At 42.0% G+C, this 22,119-nt stretch overlaps 1 protein-coding gene across 2 annotated transcripts in view; it reads left to right on the forward strand.

The window, feature by feature from the left end:
• The window catches only part of myo1g (myosin IG), a 52,880-nt gene that overhangs the window by 22,272 nt on the left and 8,489 nt on the right, over positions 1-22,119 (forward strand). For both annotated transcript variants that reach the window (XM_068332422.1, XM_068332424.1), the window contains exons 18-21: positions 485-629; positions 5,447-5,551; positions 6,662-6,775; positions 14,205-14,362. In XM_068332422.1, coding sequence (XP_068188523.1) covers positions 485-629; positions 5,447-5,551; positions 6,662-6,775; positions 14,205-14,362 — 522 coding nt within the window. The remainder of the gene's footprint in view (positions 1-484; positions 630-5,446; positions 5,552-6,661; positions 6,776-14,204; positions 14,363-22,119) is intronic.

Raw genomic sequence — 22,119 nt, forward strand, 5'->3', positions numbered from 1 at the left:
AATATTACAGCTTAACTTAGCATGAAGGTGGCAAACAGCCAGGCTTCACTAATCATTATGAAAGTGTTACTACTCTGTTATAATGGGCCACTTTGAAGTTCAGAAATTACATACAAACAGACAGGAGACTAGTTTTTAACAAGGGACATTAATCAGGGAGGAAAAAAGAGATAGGGAAAAAGATCAAAAGGAACTAACAAAATGGCCTCTGAATAAATAAATTACAAAATAAACCAGGAGTGAAGTAACTCTGACCCAAAGCGTTGTACCAGTATATAATAATAAATATCAGACCTCTCATCTATCTCTGCTGAGTGAGCTGTGGATCAATATCTTTGTGTTTCGGAGCTGCAGAACCTTTGTTTTTTATCCCTGATGGGCTCAGTTTCCAGGCTGATCCACCTGCTGCCTTGTGTTCTGCTGCACCTTTGACTAGTTGCTCCACCTTATATGATGTGTCGTCTTGTTCTCGTCTCATTGTCAGGTGGTGGGCAAGGCAGGTGGTGAAGAACATCCCTCCGTCTAACATGATGGAGGTTCGGGCCAAAGTGGCAGCTCTGACTGTTCTGAGTGGAGAGAGGAAAGACTGGGGAGTGACCAGAACCTGGGAGAGGGACTACCTTGCCAATGTAAGAATTAACCCTAAAATGAGTCTCACATCACCTAAATCCACACTCAGTTCAGCCTCCTGAGTAAATGGGAGTATTTACACTTTAATGCTAACATGCAGCATATAGTATCTGGACACACTGCTTAAAACGGTTGACTGGGGAAGGATGGTCAACTCTCAAGTTCAGTGGGAAAGGTTTTATGTGACTATTGTGTGAAAGACAATTACTTTATTTATGATTTGAGACACAGCACTACACAAAAAGTGTTATCTGTTTATTGTTCAGTTTCGGAAATACATATTTTTAAAATTATTGTAGCTTATTTTGTTGGCTTTTTAAAGTTACTAGTTTATTTGAATTTGGTAATAAGTATTGTGAGTCTGTGTTCAGAGTTATCATGTGGCCAGAGTGGCAAATGGAATCCATTTGATTGCATTAATGTTCAATGAAGAGCCCTTCAGAGAGAAAAGAGAAAGAAAAGCAGAGAAAATCCAACAAGTGGACATTGAGTTTAGAACCAGATCAATCTCGCCTTTACGCCTTCTTTTGACATAATGGTACCTTGAACTAGACATCAATATAATATATTATATAAAGGCTTATAATGAGGCCAAGACGCGTTTCAATTTTCTAATAGTTTTTTTTTTAATATTAGAAATTAGATTATTCACCACTGAAGATGGCTTTTAAAAGTACTTTGAAGATTTTATAAGACAAACTGTATTACAAATCCACTATGCACTTTAAGATATTTTAATAGCTTTTAATCCAGTGGATTGTTTCCAGCTCTTTATTTCTCTTTGTCTTCTGTTACTGGAATCCTTTTATAAAGAAACTAGACAGATCTACACTCACACTCATCACATTCAGCAGCTCAGTGATGTTCCACACAAACAATTACTAATTCCAAAATTCCTACATCAACTGCAAAACATTATCTCGTAGAATATTCCTTTTTCAACATGACTTGAATAAGCGTCATTGTCTCTGATGGCAGCAAATCATCTTTTATTGTAAATGTATGGCTTCTTGTGACGAACCTCACGGTAAACAGCGTGACTCCGGGATGGTGGTGCTGGTGAACACAGGCCTTCTTTAATGAGTGTCTCACTCAGCTCATTTACCAGCTAATAGTGTGAGGGTGTTTGGTGGCCCGAGGCTTGAAAAACACCCTTGTTACTCTGTCAGACAGCCCGTGACTCGCTGCCCTCCCTCAGGGCTCCAGCGCCACGTGATTGTTCTTAGAGTGGATGTAACGCAGCACTCAGGAAGCCCGAAGCATGACTGTTTCTTCAGATCAAGGAAAATGGACTTATATCCTCTCAGAATGTCCCAGCAGCCTCACGAGATGTAGAGAATATCTATTGATGTTTAAAATTGAATTTCTTCTAATTGATCAAAACAGTGGTGTTTAGTGTGAGGACCTGCTGGAGAGCCTGGAAGCGATCAAACAAACATACATTTTTCATTTTGGCATGTAGGCATCCGTGATGAAGTAGTGCCTTTAGTGGATGTTAACTGAGATGAGAATTCTGATGGTCAGTCTTCTAATTATGCTCATTCATATCAGGCCAGATACTGAAGAGGGATTGTGTGTGATGACAGGGATCAGTTCAGAGGAGTCGTAGTGACCCCATACACGTTTCTCTTTGAAATCATTTCATGCAAATAAAGAATTACTCCAGGCAATGTAGCTGCAAGAGGGCATAAGCCAGTGTCTTATTGTGCCGGTCCCAAGCCCGAATAAATACAGAGGGTTGCATCAGGAAGGGCATCCGGCGTAAAACTTTTGCCAAAACTTTTGCCAATTCGCAAAGATGCGAATCAAAACTATGACTTCCATACCGGATCGGTCGAGGCCTGGGTTAACAACGACCGCCATCGGCGCTGTTGACCTACAGGGTGCCGGTGGAAATTGGATTACTGTTGGTCGAAGAAGGAGAAGAGGAAAGTGCGTTCGCACGAAGAAAGAGAAGAGGAACACCAAGACTATAGGACTAAGAGTAGTGACGTTGAAAAGGTAGAGGGTTGGTTGACATGATGCAGGGGAGGAAGGTAGACATACTGTGTGTCCAGGAGATCAGGTGGAAAGGTAGCAAGGCTAGAAGTTTAGGAGCAGGGTTCAAGTTGTTCTATCATGGTGCAGATCGGAAGAGAAATCGAGTAGGAGTTATCTTGAAGGAGGAGTTTGTTAGGAATGTCCTGGAGGTAAAAAGAGTGTCGGATACGGTGATGAGTCTGAAGCTAGAAATAGAAGGTGTGATGTTCAACATTGTTAGTGGGAATGCTCCACAGGTTGGATGTGAGCTGGAGGAGAAGGAGAAATTCTGGTTGGACTTTGATGGAGTGATGCAGAGCGTACCTAGAAGTGAGAGAGTTGTCATTGGTGCAGACTTCAATGGACATGTCGGTGCAGGTAACAGAGGTGATGAGGAAGTGATGGGCAGGGTTGGTATCCAGGAGAGGAACGCAGAAGGATGAGCCAACTGAGTCACTGCCGGGGCGGCACCTACCACTACAAAGTAGTGGTAGGTGAAGGTAGGTGAAGGTAGGTGAAAAAGGTGAATCTGAAGGAGATCAGCGACTGTAAAGTAGTGGTAGGCGAGAGTGTAGCCAAACAGCATAGGATGGTGGTGTGTAGGATGACTCTGGCGGTGAGGAAGAAGAAGAGGGCAAAGGCAGAGAAGAGGAAGAAATGGTGGAAGCTAAAAAAGGAAGAGTGTTGCATGACTTTTAGGGTGGAGTTAAGACAGGCTCTGGGTGGTCAGGAGGTGCTTCCAGATGACTGGACAACTACAGCTAATGTGATCAGGGAGACAGGTAAGAGAGTACTTGGTGTGTCATCTGGAAGGAAAGTAGATAAGGAGACTTGGTGTTGGAATGAAGAGGTACAGGAGTGATTAGTCAGGATGAAGTGAGGAGGGCACTGAAGAGGATGAAAAGTGGAAAGGCAGTCGGTCCTGATGATATAGAGGTGATGATGTAGAGGTTTGGAAGTGTTTAGGAGAGGTGGCAGTAGAGTTTCTGACTGGGTTGTTCAACAGGATCTTGGATAGTGATAAGATGCCTGAGGAATGGAGGGGAAGTGTGCTGGTGCCCATTTTTAAGAACAAGGGAGATGTGCAGAGTTGTGGCAACTACAGAGGAATAAAGCTGATGAGCCATACAATGAAGTTATGGGAAAGAGTAGTGGAAGCTAGACTAAGGCCAGAGAGGAACTGTGGTATTGTATGAGGAAGTCTGGAGTGGCAGAGAAGTATGTTAGAGTGGTGCAGGACATGTATGAGGACTGTCAGACAGTGGTGAGGTGTGCTGTAGGTGTGACAGAGGAGTTCAAGGTGGAGGTGGGACTGCATCAGGGATCAGCTCTGAGCCCCTTCTTGTTTGCTATGGTGATGGACAGGCTGACAGACGAGGTTAGACAGGATTCTCCATGGACTATGATGTTTTCAGATGACATTGTGATCTGCAGTGAGAGCAGGGAACAGATGGAGGAGAAGCTAGAGAGGTGGAGGTTTGTCCTGGAAAGGAGAGGAATGAAGGTTAGCCGCAGTAAGACAGAGTATATGTGTGTGAATGAGAGGGACCCAAGTGGAAGAGTGAGGTTAGAGGGAGAAGAGATCAAGAAGGTGGAGGATTTTAAGTACTTAGGGTCAACGGTCCAGAGCAATGGAGAGTGTGGAACAGAGGTGAAGAGGGGTGTCCAGGCAGGATGGAATGGATGGAGAAAAGTGTCAGGTGTGATGTGTGATAGAAGAGTTTCAGCTAAAATGAAAGGAAAGGTGTACAAAACTGTGGTGAGACCAGCGATGTTGTTTGGTCTAGAGACAGTGTCACTGAGGAAAAGACAGGAGACAGAGCTGGAGGTAGCAGAGATGAAGATGCTGAGGTTCTCTTTGGGAGTGACCAGGATGGATAGGATCAGGAATGAGTACATCAGAGAGACAGCACATGTTAGAGGTTTTGGAGATAAAGTCAGAGAGGCCAGACTGAGATGGTTTGGACATGTCCAGAGGAGAGATTGTGAATATATTGGTAGAAGGATGCTGAGTTTTGAACTGCCAGGCAGGAGGCCTAGAGGAAGACCAAAGAGGATGTTTATGGATGTAATGAGGGAGGACATGAAGGTAGTTGGTGTGAGAGAAGAGGATGCAAAGGACAGGGCTAGATGGAGGCAATTGATTCGCTGTGACGACCCCCGAAGGGAATAGCCGAAAGGAAAAGAAGAAGAAGAAAGAATTACTCCGGGCCAACCAACTTACTGTACATTGTAAGACTTTCACCATTTCTACTGGTGCATTTGATGCTTAGCAGTGATAAATTAAGTGTTAGAATATATTAAATCCTCCAATACCAGTGTGTGGAATGAGATGTCCATATACCTTTGGCCACATGTTTTTTGGACATTCATGCATGCACTTTTAAAACGTTTTAAAGTTGGTTGACATTCTGTCCAACACACTGATTAGTTAGGTAATACAAATGAACTTTTAGCAGCAATTGTGACATGAATGAATCTCCGTGGCTCCTCTCTTCTGGAGGAAGACCAGGACACAGTATTGAATTTCCCTCTTTGCTACATTTTTCATTTTTCAGCATCTGCCTTGCTGCTCCCTCTCCACCATGTCAAGCACCATCTCTGGTAACGGCAGCCTGAGGCCCCCAGCATTTGATCAGCTGCTTATACAATTAAAGCGATAAAGAGGCTTGAAAGAAGCCGAGAGAGGTCACAGAGAGTTTTATGGCTGGGGGACGAGTACATTCCGATATTGTCGCCCTTGCACTGCAGCTGATGGCATCAGTCGGCTCTTTTAACAAAGCTTTCATTTCTGCAGGTGCGAGACGCCCCGCAGACCAGTGCCACCTTTATCCACGTTTCCAAAGAGCTGAAGAACAAAGATGAGTACAGCCAGGTCCTCTTCTCATCGTTCTGCAGGAAGGTACAGTATTTTCTTCTTATATAGAAGAGAAAAGAATGCAAGGAAAATGTCCTTTTTATGAGTGGTGGGTTTTCTTTGTTTCCCAGTAGCTTTGGGATGTTTTTCTCACTTGCTGTCTCTGTTCCATTTCCTCTATGGAGTAGCCTTATCTTTAAAGATGTCCTATTCAAATGGTGAACACAAACCGCTCAGAGGGGAGTATGAAGAAATGAGATTGACTTGTAGTTGAAAATTATTACAGAACCTCTTGCTGAACTTATTATCTCCTTGTGGGTAATGGCAACCATAATTTCCTTACCAGGGACTGTAGAGAGATGGTCTCTACTAACATTATTTGAAGACAAGCAGGCTCAGATAAAGTAGATAAAACAACGACAGAGACAAATCCACCAGGTCCCATTATGTCTGAATTTGCCATTTTGTGTTGGCTTTGTTTGTCGCAGCGCTGAGTTCTCATATCCCAAAATATCCAAAGCAGCTCAATGGAAAATGAGGAATACAACTGAATTTGTGTTGCTATTAATAAGAAATATATTTAAATGACCTCAAATAAAGCCCAGCAAGTGGTCGAACTCTTCTTTTGCACATTATGTTATTGTCTGTTCAGCCTCAGTTATATATAACATTTTTGCTAATTTTGGAGATATTTTTTCAGATCGTCTAAGATCTCTACAGACACGGAGACAGAGTCTGCTCAACAAACAAAATCAGACAGTCCAATGTTTACTGTGTGTGTGTGTGTGTGTGTGTGTGTGTGTGTGTGTGTGTGTGTGTGTGTGTGTGTGTGTGTGTGTGTGTGTGTGTGTGTGTGAGACTGTAACTGTAAGAGGTATGCTGGAAATGGGGCAGTGACATCATTGTTTTAAATTCACAGGCGTCACCACTTTAAATATGCATATAAATGTAAAATAAGCAACCATAAGAGGCTAATGCCAAGAAGATCTTTAAGCATCAGATAAATCATGTTTGAAATGTAACTGAAATCAGATCAGCTTCATATGGATGATGACAGGAGTCACTCTATGGCAGGGGATATGTAGGGTCACAACATACCCCTGCCACTGAGGGTCATGTGACACCTGGTGCTTTCCTTCCTCCCGTCTGTCTCAGGTGAACAGATTCAACAAATCCACCGATCGAGGCCTGCTACTCACAGACAAGTACATCTACAAATTAGAGCCAAAGAAACACAACAAGGTTCTGAAGAGGCTTCCTTTAGATGCTGTGAGTATTCCCATGGTGACGCACAGACACACAAACACTCATTGGATTTATAGCCGTACTTCTAGTGTTTTTATCAGTTTATGGACTAGAAACATGTTCTGTGGAATAGAGACAAAAAGCTGTATCACACCAAGGCTGTTTTATTTTCTTTTGCATTTTGATGGTGAAAGGAAAAAGTCAAGTGAAGATTAAAATTGAATATGTCTTCTAAGGCCAAAAAACAACACTCCTACACAAATATGTCTGGCTCTTATAATAAAGAAGTAAAAGGACGAATGGAGAATGAATGATTAATTTGTAATAAAAATAATATTGATAAACCATAAACATGAAAAACTAAGTATTATATTGTTTTTAGCTGAAAAAAACACAGACCTTTGTGCATTTGGGAAGTACTACCGTCCGGAGCCACAACTGTGTGTGTGTGTGTGTGTGTGTGTGTGTGTGTGTGTGTGTGTGTGTGTGTGTGTGTGTGTGTGTGTGTGTGTGTGTGTGTGTGTTTATATAAGTTATCTAAATCTAACATTAACCAACAAACCAGGTCGCAACCCCAGAATAGAAAGTTAAACCCTGACCTAAAACATGAAGGTGCTGACACACTCGGCAGCATCAGGCAGCAGTTCCATAGTTACCAGCAATGTGGGTCAGATCTCTAGTATTTTATCCCAGCTGTCCTATATTCATAACTCTGTCCTGTCAGTAGTGCACTTCCTCTATTTAACACACACACACGCACGCACGCACACACACACACACTTCCTCTATCTCTGACCTTTACCGGAGCAGCCAGAGGACTCAGTGACAGAATGCGGTATTCTTTCGACAGGACTTCCGACCTATTCTGGACAGCAAACAGGAGAGGGTGTGTTGGGCTTGTGTGTATTGAAAGTGTCTATAAGGGTCAGCGTGAAGTTTTATGTAAATTTATTTACTCTGTTGCACCGAGGCCCCTTGAAATGACTTTGTGAAATCAGAGTCAGAGTGAATGGAGGTGTGGGGGCCTGCGGCAAGAGTTTAACACAAATAGAGTTGCACTTAAAAAACATTGTTCAAATTGATCCTTATCTCTTCATGTTTTTGCGTGGCACACAGAATAATTTCCCAACTTCAATTGGACAGCATTTTCAGCTGATCTGTCATTTACTCTGTGAGCCGACTGAGAACAGACCATAGTCGACCACCAGTGCTTTTAAAGCTGGATTCAAATTGAATCAAGAACAGCTTGATATTCATTCATTTTACGTACCTTTTGGAACTTATCCCAGAGGACTTAGGGGCATGAGGTGGGGGAGATGATCTGGACACGTTTCAAGCACATCGCAGAACCACATGAAATATGAACGAGCACTCATGCACACATTCACCTGAGAACAATTAGGAACCGACCAATCCACCTGAAGTGCAATTTTTTTGGAGGTGGGAGGAAACCGGAGAACCCAGAGAAAACCCACGCAGAAATGAGGGGATCCAAACTCAGCAGAGAACAAGACTCAAACCCAGATCTGTCTTGTTGTGAGACAACAGTGCTACTCACTGAACCAGCGTGCCGCCCAAACCCCGTGATATTATAAATAAAGTTTTGCCAAGCAACTCAGGTGGATTCCTGCTTTACTGTTGTAGTGAACTTGATGTTGCTGCATGGATGACACTCTAATAATACAGTGTTGTGATCTACCAGAGCCGTTAATGGTTCAAGACGACAGAATGAATAACCATGAATTTAAAGTGGATACAGTATGTCATGTGGTGCCCCCCCCATTGTCTGGATTTTCAGGCTTTTCAATTTGATTGAGACAAAGGTCCAGATCAATCACCTGGTCTTTATTTTGACAATATTAGGTGGCCACAGTCTTTTTAAAACTACACCATGATTCGTTCATTTACAGGGTGAAAGTACTTTGTGACTGTTTTGATTTTCAGAACAGTTCTAGGACATGGCATGACATGACAGGTGAATGATGACACCACGGTTGCAAAAGAAACCGTGGGTAACGTAAAGAAAGGTGCACCAATACAAGCCACCAATTAAAGTTCATCTTTACAAACAAGGGGGTTTTCCTTTCTGTTATCACCTGGACAGCATGCCGGGAAATCAATCATGAAGTGCACAACAGGATGTTGGTATGTAACAAAAATTCCTGTGTAAAGTGCAGGAAAACCAAAACTATCTGCATCAAACCTGAAGTAGAACAAAAACATGAACACTGGTTCAGACTGTGTAGTGAAAGTGCCATTAGAATCCATACAGCACCACAAAAGACCTTCTTTATACCAATGGTGCATCTTGTTTCACACACAGTTTATGTTCCAGATCTTAAAAAAGCAATTTTATACCTGAACGTCAAACCTCACAGACATTTAATGCCGTCAGATAATGATCTACTGCTTGGCTCTGAGAAGACCACTATTTACAATCATGGCTCACATTAAAGCAGCACTTTTTTCTGTTAATCCGGAGTGGGTAAAAAAAGACTCCATCCATACAGTGCAGAGTATCTGTCTCAACACAGCTCAATGCACACTTCACTGTGTTGACAGGGCTGCTTACAGCTGCTCTGCTGATTGGTGCACCTTTCAGGGAAGGTGTCTAACATTCAGTCGACATTTCTGACATATGTCTGCTAGAATCCAGGATCCAGTTTGAGTTTCACTGAAATAATTGCTCTGACAAATAGGTTTTATTTGTATAACAGATGTACAGTTTTCTATTGCAGGAGTTCTATTGATGAGATAGGAAAGAACTTTTGTTTCTTTTTATGTGAATATTAATGGGCTGTGCACCATTAAATGTATCCCTTAATGCAACTGTATTATGACATTGTGGTATCACTGACTGACAGGCTTCATTGAAACAGTAAACAGAACTCGCACTGATACAGTATATGATGTCCAATGTAATATAAAGACCGATCTCATCTGCGTATCACACAATGAGTCAGCACAGCTGGGCGTCCAGCAGCAGCTTCAGACCGACAGTGAGAACTCAAACCACGCCAGAGGGTCAAAACCATCATTATGCAGCAGCAGAGGGGCTAAAGATAGCTGATGCCATTAAACTCTGCTGCTTGCACTGAGGGGAATCAGTCTAATCCAGGTCAGAAACAGAATAGGTTTCCTCACTAGATTCTTCAATTCAGAGCTGATGGCTCCAGTCCCTCACAGGTAACAGACGAATGAATCAAACACATGGAACAATGTGATATGTCTTCATTAAGGGTGAATTACATAATTGGATGAATTTATTACACCCACAGAATCTGGATTCCTTCCTTTTTACTTTTCCAAGGATCTAATTTATTTTAACCTGTGTGTGTTTGTTTGGTTCTGGATAATTTCTTTTTCCTCCATGTTCTTTCATGTTGCGGGATAGGGTCAGCCCTAACCCTAATTCTAATCCTAATCCTAGCCCTAATTCTAAACCTAACCTTAACCCTAATCCTAACCCTAATCCTACTCCTTCTTCTTCTTTTCCTTTGGTCTTCCTTTGGTCCCTTCAGGGGTCGCCACAGCGAATCAGTTGCGGCTAACCTTCATTCCTCTCCTTTCCAGGACAAACCTCCACCTCTCTAGCTTCTCCTCCACCTGTTCTCTGCTCTCACTGCAGATCACAATGTCATCTGCAAACATCATAGTCCATGGAGATTCCTGTCTAACCTCGTCTGTCAGCCTGTCCATCACCATAGCGAACAAGAAGGGGCTCAGAGCTGATCCCTGATGCAGTCCCACCTCCACCTTGAACTCCTCTGTCACACCTACAGCACACCTCACCACTGTCTTACAGTCCTCATACATGTCCTGCACCGCTCTAACACACTTCTCTGCCACTCCAGACTTGCTCATACAATACCACAATTCCTCTCTGGGCACCCTGTCATAAGCTTTCTCCAGATCTACAAAAACACAATGCAGCTCCCTCTGGCCTTCTCTGTACTTCTCTATCAACATCCTCAAAGCAAATACTTCATCTGTAGTACTCTTTTTTGGCATGAAACCGTACTTCTGCTTCACTTCTGCCCTTAGTCTAGCTTCCACTACTCTTTCCCATAACTTCATTGTATGGCTCATCAGCTTTATTCCTCTGTAGTTGCCACAACTCTGAACATCTCCCTTGTTCTTAAAAATGGGCACCAGCACACTTCTCCTCCATTCCTCAGGCATCTTCTCACTATCTAAGATCCTGTTGAACAACCCAGTCAGAAACTCTACTGCCACCTCTCCTAGACACTTCCAAACCTCTACAGGTATATCATCAGGACCGACTGCCTTTCCACTCTTCATCCTCTTCAATGCCCTCCTCACTTCATCCTGACTAATCTTTCCTACTTCCTGGTCAACAGTCACCTCTTCTAGTCTTTGTTCTCTCTCATTTTCCACGCTCATCAACTCCTCAAAGTACTCTTTCCATCTTCCCATCACACTACTGGCACCTGTCAATAGACTTCCGTCCCTATCCTTAATCACCCTAACCTACTGCATGTCCTTCCCTTCTCTGTCTCTCTGTCTTGCCAACCTGTATAGATCAGTCTCTCCCTCCTTACTGTCCAACCCTGTATACAAGTCATCATAAGCTTCTTGTTTTGCCTTTGCTACCTCTACTGCTGCATCTCCCTGTACTCCTGTCTACTCTCCTCAGTCCTCTCAGTGTCCTACTTCTTCTTAGCTAACCTCTTTCTGTGTATACACTCCTGTACCTCCTCATTCCACCACCAAGTCTCCTTATCTACTTTCCTTCCAGATGACATACCAAGTACTCTCTTACCTGTCTCCCTGATCACATTAGCTGTAGTTGTTCAGTCATCTGGAAGCACCTCCTGACCACCCAGAGCCTGTCTTAACTCCTTCCTAAAAGTCATGCAACACTCTTCCTCTTATAGGTCACCCTATGTTCCCGCCTCTTCTGGAAGAAAGTATTTACTATAGCCATTTCCATCCTTTTTGCAAATTCAACTACCATCTGTCCTCCTGCATTCCTCTCCTGGATACCAAACCTGCCCATCACCTCCTCATCACCTCTGTTTCCTGCACCAACATGTCCATTGAAGTCTGCACCAATGACAACTCTTTCACTTCTAGGCATGCTCTGCATCACTTCATCAAAGTCTGACCAGAATTTCTCCTTCTCCTCCAGCTCACATCCTACCTGTGGAGCATACCCACTAACAACATCTAACTCATCACTCTATCCGACACTCTTTTTACCTCCATGACATTTCTAACAAACTCCTCCTCCAAGATAACTCCTACTCCATTTCTCTTCCTATCTACACCATGATAGAACAACTTGAACCCTGCTGCTAAACTTCTAACCTTGCTACCTTTCCACCTGGTCTCCTGGACACACAGTATGTCTATCTTCCTCCTCTGCATCATGTCAACCAACTCTCTACCTTTTCCTGTCATAGTTCCAACATTCAACGTCCCTACTCTCAGTCCTATACTCTAGGTGTTCCTCTTCTCTCTCTTCGTGTGAACACACTTTCCTCCTCTCCTTGTTCGAGCAACAGTAGTCCAATTTCCACCGGCGCCCTGTAGGTCAACAGCGCCAATGGCGGTCGTTGTTAACCCGGGCCTCGACCGCTCCGGTATGGAAGACATAGGTTTGATTCGCATCTTTGATTTGGTAAAGTTTTATGCCGGATAACCTTCCTGACGCAACCCTCTGTATTTATCTGTATTTATCCAGGCTTGGGACCGGCACAATAAGACACTGGCTTGTGTCCTCTTGTGGCTACATTAAACCCTAATCCTACCCCTAACTTTAATTTTTACCCTAACCCTAATTATCATCCTAATTCTAACTTTAATACTAATCCTAATCCCAATCCCAATCCTAATCCTAATCCTAATCTTAATCCTAATCCTAATCCTAATCCTATCCTTATCCCTAACTCTAACCCTAACCTTAACCCAAATTACAACCCTATTCCTTAACCTAATCTTAACCCTAATCCTTACCCTACATCCTAACCCTAAATCTAACTGTTTAGATGAAGTGCAAGGTCACAAGTAGGATCATAGAGCTCCTACAGCGGGTGTGAGACAAATGAATGTTGCTGGTCTTTGGATTGTGACGATAATCCAAGTTTAGTTCAGTGTTTTTTTCCACCTACAATAATAACGCATTCAGGTTTTCTCTGTTACTGATATGACTGAATTTCTACAGACATGATGTCTCAGACAAAAAATTGAACTATAGGAATGTGTCCATAAACCAGATGGATTGTTGCTTTATTTGCTGAAGATTGTCTCTTGTCTTTGCATTTATGTAACTAGAAATGAAATACCTATTGTGATTATTTGGCTTTGTGTTTGACAGAAAAAAAAAATGAGAATATTCATTTAGCATTTTGCTTTTTTCCAATATTTTATTTGTGAAACAAAAAAATAAATGAATGATGAATCAATAATAATGAAAAATGGCTTTACATTAAAACATTAAAAATTACATTAAAACATTAAAATATATCCTCACTAATAGTCGCAGTAATATTCTCACTAATCGATTGCATGTTTCCAGTATGTCTTGGAAACATGGAATCGATGACAGATCTGTCAATTACCGCTGCAGTGCTGTCATCACTGGAGGGACAGGTTGTAACAGAATGTGGCGTTGAGGATGTTGTCCTGGCTGGATTACTTTGGGTGTCGAGGGCCGTAAGAGGCTTATTCCACAATGTCTTCCGTTCTTTCTTTAAAATGTGTGACGCACCTCACTTCATCTGTCTCTTGCTCTGTTTAGCTGTTACACTGACTGCTCTACATTTACACCAGAGCTGTACACAAGGGAAACTGGGAGACAACAGAGCATATCCTTTCAACACGTCTGGATCCAAGTAGTGTGCTTTATATGTGCTTTTTTTTTTCCTTTTTATGAGAGCTGTAGTTAAGACACATTTATCTCATTAATACAAAGTGACAATCGACTTATCAGTTTGGATGAATAATTACAAGGATATACCTGACTGCACATAAAAAGATCCAATAAGTAGTTCCAAAAACTAAATCTCATCATCATTCTCATCAACTTTATGAATATTTGTTTTTACATTTTGATCACATAATTTTTTACAATTTTGTATTTGATCAGTTATGCATTTCACATTTTTGGCTATTATTACACTTAAAACATCTCAATATATCAACACCTCCAATGGATGCAGTAAATTGTTGTTGTTTTTTACCACGCCATACTTCTTTACTTTCTCCTTACTGCTCCTCCACACACATTTCTCTCACCTTACATACTTGGAGCAGGAATAATCCACAGGTATTATACATTGATGTGATAATCCTTGATGTTTTTATGCAAATTAATATCTAACTAATATGTAACCTCAAGTAGTACTGGTATAGTTGTATCAGTCATGAATACTCTGTTGCTGTTCTGTTGTTGTCTGACGTGATGTTTTTCTTGTTCTGTTATTTTCAGCTTACTGGCCTGAGTGTGACCAGTGGGGTTGACCAAATGGTGGCGCTGCACATGTCTACCAAGGATGACATCCCAGTGTGTCTGCAGCGAGGGAAGCTGTGCCCCAACCAGGATCGTGTGGGCGAGCTGGTGGGAACACTGGTGGATCACTTTACACGGTCAGTTCAGCCAGCCTCACCACACTAATAGTGTCCCGTGGTTTCCTGTTCTGTTGTCTCTGAAGTGGTTGGTGTGAGACGTTCAGTGTTTCAGGGACGTCAGACGCTTCATTCAAGACTCCTGGGCAGTTAAGATGAAAAACAATTCCAAGTCCAATTTCAGTGTTTTAAAAACTTAATCTGACCAAATTATGAATATTTTGTTGAAAATGTTGAAAATCAGAGAAAACAACATTGACACTCATGGATAGAATGGATTTTATGTTCTAGCCTCTAGTGAACAGTTCGGGCCAGTTTCTTATGTGGTCTAAACACGCTTTGTAGTTCGAGATTGAAAGCAGCCCATAAGTTCACTTCAGTCAACTATTATCACCATAAATGAATATCAAACAACAGTCACGTTAGTACAACTCTACAAATTACCCATGTGCAGTAGTCACATTACAGGATGCTCAAACTCACAACAGATGAATTAAGTCCAGCATGTCATGTGAGCACTTAAAGAGCAATGAGGGACTCTGTTGGTCTGGTTTAAGGTCAGTGGGGACAGACACACCAGTGACGTCCTTGTCGTTCAACGGCGTGGTGAAGTCCAGTGCAGCATAACCATCTCTTGGTGAAATCAATTACATGGATGTTTGTATTCATCAGTCAGACTTTCTGCAGAGTTGCAGTCAAGGGACTAGTAATAAAACAGTATAGTCGTCATTCTTGTAGCCGTGAACTGGTTGGGAACTGGAATCACTGAAAACTGAATCGATGTGTCCCTTTTGGTTTTTCCAGACCTGATATTAAAGATTAAGATTTAAAACACTTAATTAATCCCCAGAGGGGAAATTCTCTTTACACTCTTCAGTACAATACATGCATATATACTGTATGTGTTAGTCAACGCACACACAATGTTGTGTACATGCCCCTGAAACACAGTAGGCGCCTGTAGGCATGCAAGTAGTCTGTACGATGCAGGGGAGGCAGAGTGATGGGTTGCAACTTTGGGGTGCGCCCCAAACTTGCAGCCTACATGCAGTTTTATGGTCGAACAAAGAAGTAACAGCCTAAGTTTACTGATGAGTTTCAGAGCTGTTTGTGGATGGATTATGGACAGAATCGGTTTATTTCCTGTCCAAATTTACGACTGGTATATTGACATCATCCACCAACTCTCATAACTCAAACAGAAAGCATGAAGCACATTTAAATAAACTTCAAAATAGGTATTTAACATATTGATAATATAATAGTAATGTACAATGTAATAATGTGTTGATAACACAATTGAACATGGAGTCACTCGTACAACTGATGTGTCCTGTAAAAGCAGCAACTGTCATACTTAATGCTTCATAAATGTGTCTAACGGCTCCAAGTGTGTGGGACGGACGAACGTGAAGATGAAGGCCGCTTTGGCGTTACGGTCCAGCCATCCAGGTTCGGTCCTGGTGAATAAAGCATCGGGGTTCCCCACATGACAACATGAGGTCTGTCACAATCAAAGAATATTAACCGCTACATTTGACGAAGCCAAAAGGGCTCCGTGAGAGACACGGACAAATGTGAAGACCAGAGCTATCTCGGCTAGCGGCCCAAACTTCCAGGTAGATGCCGGAAGGTGACTGCGTAAGGTTTTCAACTGAGTTTATTCAAATATAGTGGTGTGGGGGTCACCTATTTCTCCTAGTGAATCTTAGGAGAAGTATGAGAAACATTTTAGACATGAAATGAGATTGAGGTGTGAATCTCAAATTTGTCTGCTGGACTATAGAAGAGCAAGCTTTGAGCAATAAAATTTTACTCTGGGATAAACCCTCATTAAATGTGTAACTTTTGGCTCGTGAGAACAAAACTCTACAGCAGCTGATGCCACTTCATTCAAGTCTTTCAACAGAGAGAAGAATTTAGCTAGGAAGAATTTAGTGATAGTTTGGAGATAAATCAGGCAGGCCTTGAGGCGCTCACAGCATCTGAGCTCATTGTTAAGTGGTCAAAGACATCAGCTAAGCCCAAGTCTATTAATGCAGCATAACAATTACACAAATCATGCTCTTGGCATTTATCACTGTCGTAGTTGTCGGTGTGCGAGCGCTGCTTTTAATACCCAGTGTGAAATGAATCAGTCACGCTGACATTTATCAAATTTATCACACCGAACCTGATTTGTCCGAGCTGTTTGCAACCTGACTCACATCCACCCACATTCATCTCTGCCAGACTTCATTTGCCCGGTGCAACCCGTAAGTTTTCACACACTGCAGAGTGTTTTGGTTGTGCTGGTGGGAGTATGGATTTGTGTGTGTGTAAGTGTGGGTGTGTTGTTGTAAGTGTGGCTTGCTGAGACAGTGCCCAGTGTGCTCTGATTGGTCTTCCAAAGTATTAATCCTCCAAATCCTGCTATGACTGCTCTGAATGACGTAAAAAGAGGAACAAACTATACACTCAGACAAACAGTGACGTCCCTGATGGACATTCTGCCAAAATCCTCCATATTTCTATTTCTTTAAGATTTAGACTCATCATTTGGGTGTTTGATGGTTTTCCACAAAAGATCTTAAACTCCATTTTATTTGATGTTTCTGAACTTCACAGCTGCTAATTAAGATAAAAATGTATCTCACGAAACAATAAACGAACAATCTACATTTGTTTGTTTGGATCTGTTGCACCTCAAGGATAAAAGATAAAAGTTCTCCCATAAATCCACAGTAACATCACAATGAGGACGCCTTCAGATATACAATACAGCATCAACATCACACATACACTAAATACACATTAATAGTTACACATGCATAGTCTATTACCTAAGACTAATCCTAGTTACTAAATACATTTCATATACACACACATATATACAGTAGTGGTACCATATGTACTACTGTAATGGACATACTACTCTGACTGCTGTAACCCATGACTGAGCAGCTCTTTGTACTGAAGATCATTCACTAAGAAAAAAAATCAATGACAAGCAAGGTGGTTTAGATAGGTTATGCATTCACAGGTAAATTGTTATTTGTGAACTTTTTTGAAGACACTAGTGTATTACTGTATACTGTAATGTTTTTTTTGGATCTGCTATAAAAGCAGTTTTTCCTCTGTAGATTACCTAATCAGTTAGAGATAATGGAAGTAATAAGGTGTTTTTCTCCTATGGCTCATAATCTCCTCATGTTTTCTTGTTCTGGGAGAATAAAATCTTGGTTGTATGATCAGGATTGAGTCAATTGACTGAAAACAATTTCATTCCAAGGATAAATGCCAAAAAATCAGTTTCCATTTGCTCAATTATGAACATTTGCTGCTTCTCTTCATCATTTACCATAAACCGAACAGTTCGGTGTGCTAGACCCTTGTGATAAAAGCTTTTTGGACTAAATCTTTCTAGGGACCGTCTGAAGAGGAGCTCTTTCAATTCATTAAACAGAAATTTTTTCTGTCTGCATTTGTTTCACCAAGAAACACTGGAATGACAGAAGTTGGCTGGCATCTGGTTTAGCAAAGTGACTTATGCGTGAAATAAAAGAACAGTCTGATGGACATTTCTGTGATCCAAACTAGAACACTTGTGCCCCGTTCACACCAGCTGTGTTAAACCTCACACTTTCTCTCATCACAGAATGTCAGCAAGCTGTTTAAAATGACCGGAACCTCGTTGCTTTGCTGTTGTCTTGTTTGGCGTCAGCAAGCATGAAGCGTTAAGGGACTTTGATGCTGTTGTGCGATGTCTGCGTAAAAAGCGTCTGAGTTTTAACAGCCACAACTGTCCCTGTTAATAATTCCATTTGCTTCTTAGAACTATTAAAATGTCCCTTTCATCCATAAATTCCCGATGACATCATTTTTGTCTCTAGGGGAATGTTTGTTGTTTTTTTATTAGTTTGTGCATTGAGCATGAACATCAAATCTTACTCATGAGTGTGTGACTTATTTTACTTTCTCAGCTCAGACGCCGTCACACTGGGGTGTATTTTTTGATTTTTCTAACAGACTTTGTGTCTTTTCAGCTAGCTGGTCCCACTGAGGCTTTTGTTGGTTTTATGAGTCGTAGACTTTTGGTCTGGGTTTGTCTTTTTATTTTTTTGGTGGGTGGGGGGTCCCTGCAGCATCTGTTGCATTACAGAAGAGAGTCAACCAATCTGACTTAGTTTCAGCCGTCTGCCTGTCTTTGTGCCACCATCTGCGGTGAATGGAGGGGGGGGGGGGGTCACGACCTCCACCAGGCTACCCTTCAAAAGCCTCGTGAGACAGAGTCAGGGGTGGACTGTGTAAGTGTGCGAGCATGTGCCATGTGTGGTGAGGAGGAGGGAGGAAAAGGATGACTTCACACAAACATGCTTTTTCTGTGCTCCTGTCAGGAAGTCCCCGAGAGTCATGTGCTCGCTGTTCTACTCGATGAGGTCTGAATAATGTTCAGACAAGGAAACACTCAATGGGGGATTGTTGCTCCTCCAGATCAAACAGGACAGCTGGACCTGTGAGCGATTGCAATTAGGATTAGGATTTGGGTTAGGGCTTTAGGATTAGGTTTAGGGTTAGGGTTGGGGTTAGGTTTAAGGCTAGGGGGTTTAGGGTTAGGATTAGGGTAAGGATTAGGGTTAGGATTAGGGTTAGGGTTAAGGTTACAGCTGAGAGAACGCACTGGCTCAGTTAGTTCTACAAAACTGGGTCAGGGAAGGCAGCGTCAGAGCCACAAGGTAAAATCTGACTTCAAAGCTGCTCTGTGTTGTCGGCAAGGGAGGCAAAGACAAGCTGTCTGGTTTTCTGTCATGTCACATTCCGTCTCTCGCTTCCCAGGCTGAGTGCACTCCTCTGCTTTCTCCTCCTCATCCGTCAGTCTCTCCTGAACGTAGCACCCATCCTCTCATCCCTCGCTCTCTGTTGCTTTCTCTTCCTGTCACCTGTGTCTGAGCTGTCAGCATAAATGAACGGTGTGTGTGTGTGTGTGTGTGTGTGTGTGTTTGTGTTGCTGTGTTTACTGAGAGAGAAGTAGTAGTGAGTGTTTGTGTATGTGTGCATGTATGTGTGTGTGTGTGTGTGTGTGTGGGGGGGGGGTGTTGAGGGGTGGTGGTCCTGGACCATCTGCTGGGACAGCTGGGAGAGTAAGAGCGGGCTAAACGCAGGATTTAGGGTATGATCAGCCCCAGCCTAAAGGATTGTGGAGAGTTCCTTACTTAAAGAACAGTTTGGGGATTTTATTATTTGATCACTGCAAAGACAGTTTTCTACAGACGCGTCTACTCCAGCGCTGACGCTTCACCAAGTACTGGAGAAGCTCCTTTGTGTCATTGATAAAGAGAAAAATGACACAAAAAATTGTGTAGCTGCTGCAGCAGAAAAAGGAGTGTAATTACTTGATAAAGATCCATCCATCCATCCATCCATCCATCCATCCATCCATCCATCCATCCATCCATTTTCTTCATCTTTTTGAAGTATTGTAAAGAGATAGAAGACAAGAGGCAGAGAGGAGAGCTGAGATGAGTTATTTAATGACATAACAACAAAGGTAGAAACCAGGAACAAATATTCATGAAAAACCAGGAGGAAAACACAAGGAGCTCAGTAGAATGACGCTGGGACATGAAGGATCACCGCGACGAAACCCAAACGTCTGACTGAAGAGAGCACAAACACAAGGATGAAATACCCAGGGGGATGAGGAGACAATCAGAAATTAAGCGAAAAAAGAAAAACAAAACCTGGAACAAACATTGAAACAAGGAAACAGAGGAAAATAAACCTTCAAATATTGGAACCAGCTCTTTTGTCATGAAGGTGCAGCAGGCCTTCGTTCTACTTAAGGCCGGTCAATACAGGACATTTAATCTCAGATCATAGGTACATGTCTTTTCCTCCCACCTGTAGTGCTGTTCAATCGTCTGCTCTGAGTTCTGAGGATATCATCTGTAGAGAAATCTGATGTCCCTCAACTACAATGAAACACGATAGCTTTTCACTTTTGGTGCTCAAAGTGTGCTCCTGACAGGCTGGGATGGAAACATTAATGGCTTCCTACTGATGCCAGCTAGATTAGTTAGTTTAGTTAGTAAGCTTCTCATCCGTGAGTAAATGTTTTCTGAGGATTACCTTCACCAACATTTCATGAATTCTGGGTAGGCATGCAATTTTTTATGTTCGAGGACCAAAGCAAAGTTACCTTATATTCAAGAGAAAGCAGAGATCTCAAAGAAGATATTTCTAATACTCAGAATAAACAGATCAACAGATACTTCTTTTTTATTTTAGGGTGAATTATTCCAGACATTTTGTAATTCCTTGTTCTACATTTATCGGCAGTTGTTCATACTAATACTCTTTATAGCCTCAATGATTAACCAGTGAGGTGTAAAATTGAAGATATGCAGCCCTTCATTGTATTCAGCTGTTATTTTGTTTTATTGGATGATCACATATTCTTCCATCAGCCTGAATTCCAAGCAATGAATGAAGAAATGGCAAGAAATGAACCTGTGACTTGCATCAGTACAACAGAAATAGCATGTTGTGTTATTAGCATCAGCAGCTATCCTGCTTTACTCAATTTGTTCTTATCTTTGTTTTAACTTTCTCAATGTCTTCCATCCTCTCTCCTTCATCAGTATCTCCTCTGCTCCTCTACATCAGCATATTCACTAATGAATATGGAAAGACCTGAGACAGCGTTGCATTAATAGCTATATTCTGGGTCACCCTTCCCATCCCAGTGCAGCAAGAAAAGGGAAAAACCACAAACAAACATGATTTCATTAACCATGAAGATTGTGTGAGCCGTCTCGTGATGTGGCCGTGATGACCAGAGACACATGAGCTGTTACTCGTGTCAAAGGGCTTGTTCGCTTTCTACTTTGACCTCATTTTACCGCAACAGTTTGTTGGTCCAAATCAGCTCCCTCTAAATTCATTTTATAGGGCATGAAAGGCGTCATAGTAAGCCTGAAATAGCCTCCCCTGTCTCTCTTCCTCCTCTCTTTCTTCTCTCCCTCAGTGACTGTCCTAAATGTGTTTGTGTCTCTGCTGGTCCTGAAGGCCAGAACAACACGAGAACGGACTTCCGCTCTGAGGGCTTTGTGTCCTTTACTTTACAGAAGTCTGATCTGGTTGGAGTCGAAGAGTAATGATGGCAAAGGCTTTTAACCCAGGTAGATGCAAATGGCGTGTATTGACACTGACCCATTTCCTGCTCAGTTCCCACAGAGTTTGCAGGTCATGCGCTCCAGGGAATTAGCAACCAACCCCAGCCAGGATCGAGCTGTTGATTACAGCTGCATCAAACTGTGAGCGGCTGTCATCTAGGTTTTTATCCTAATACTTTAGTTACTAATATTAATGGATATATTACAGACTTAACACTCCTTTGTGAGAGGGTCGGAGGACATCCTGGAACAAATCTCACACAAAGGCTCCCAAGTTAGGTTTCAAAAATTGATTCATGTAATAATTCATATCAATCTGAGCATGATGAGGCTCGGTCAGAGTAAAAAAACAAATAACAAAGAACAGGTAGTTCTCTAGGAGTGAGGATGCAGAATATTGGTTTGTGAGTAAAGACGGAGGGCCCGGCTTTAATAAAAGTTTCTAAAAATCACAACAGAATTTATGAGTTCAGGTGTTCACATTGTGATCATATGTATTAACCAGTCAAACCACACCTTTACCGCTGTATGGTTCAGATATATATTTCTGCTGATCACTACCGTCTTCCCTTATGAAAACCTCTGGTATGGAAGTAGTAGTGACTCACAAAAGCATCATTCAGA

This window comes from Antennarius striatus, chromosome 14 (assembly GCF_040054535.1).
Source record: "Antennarius striatus isolate MH-2024 chromosome 14, ASM4005453v1, whole genome shotgun sequence".
Lineage (NCBI taxonomy): Eukaryota > Metazoa > Chordata > Actinopteri > Lophiiformes > Antennariidae > Antennarius > Antennarius striatus.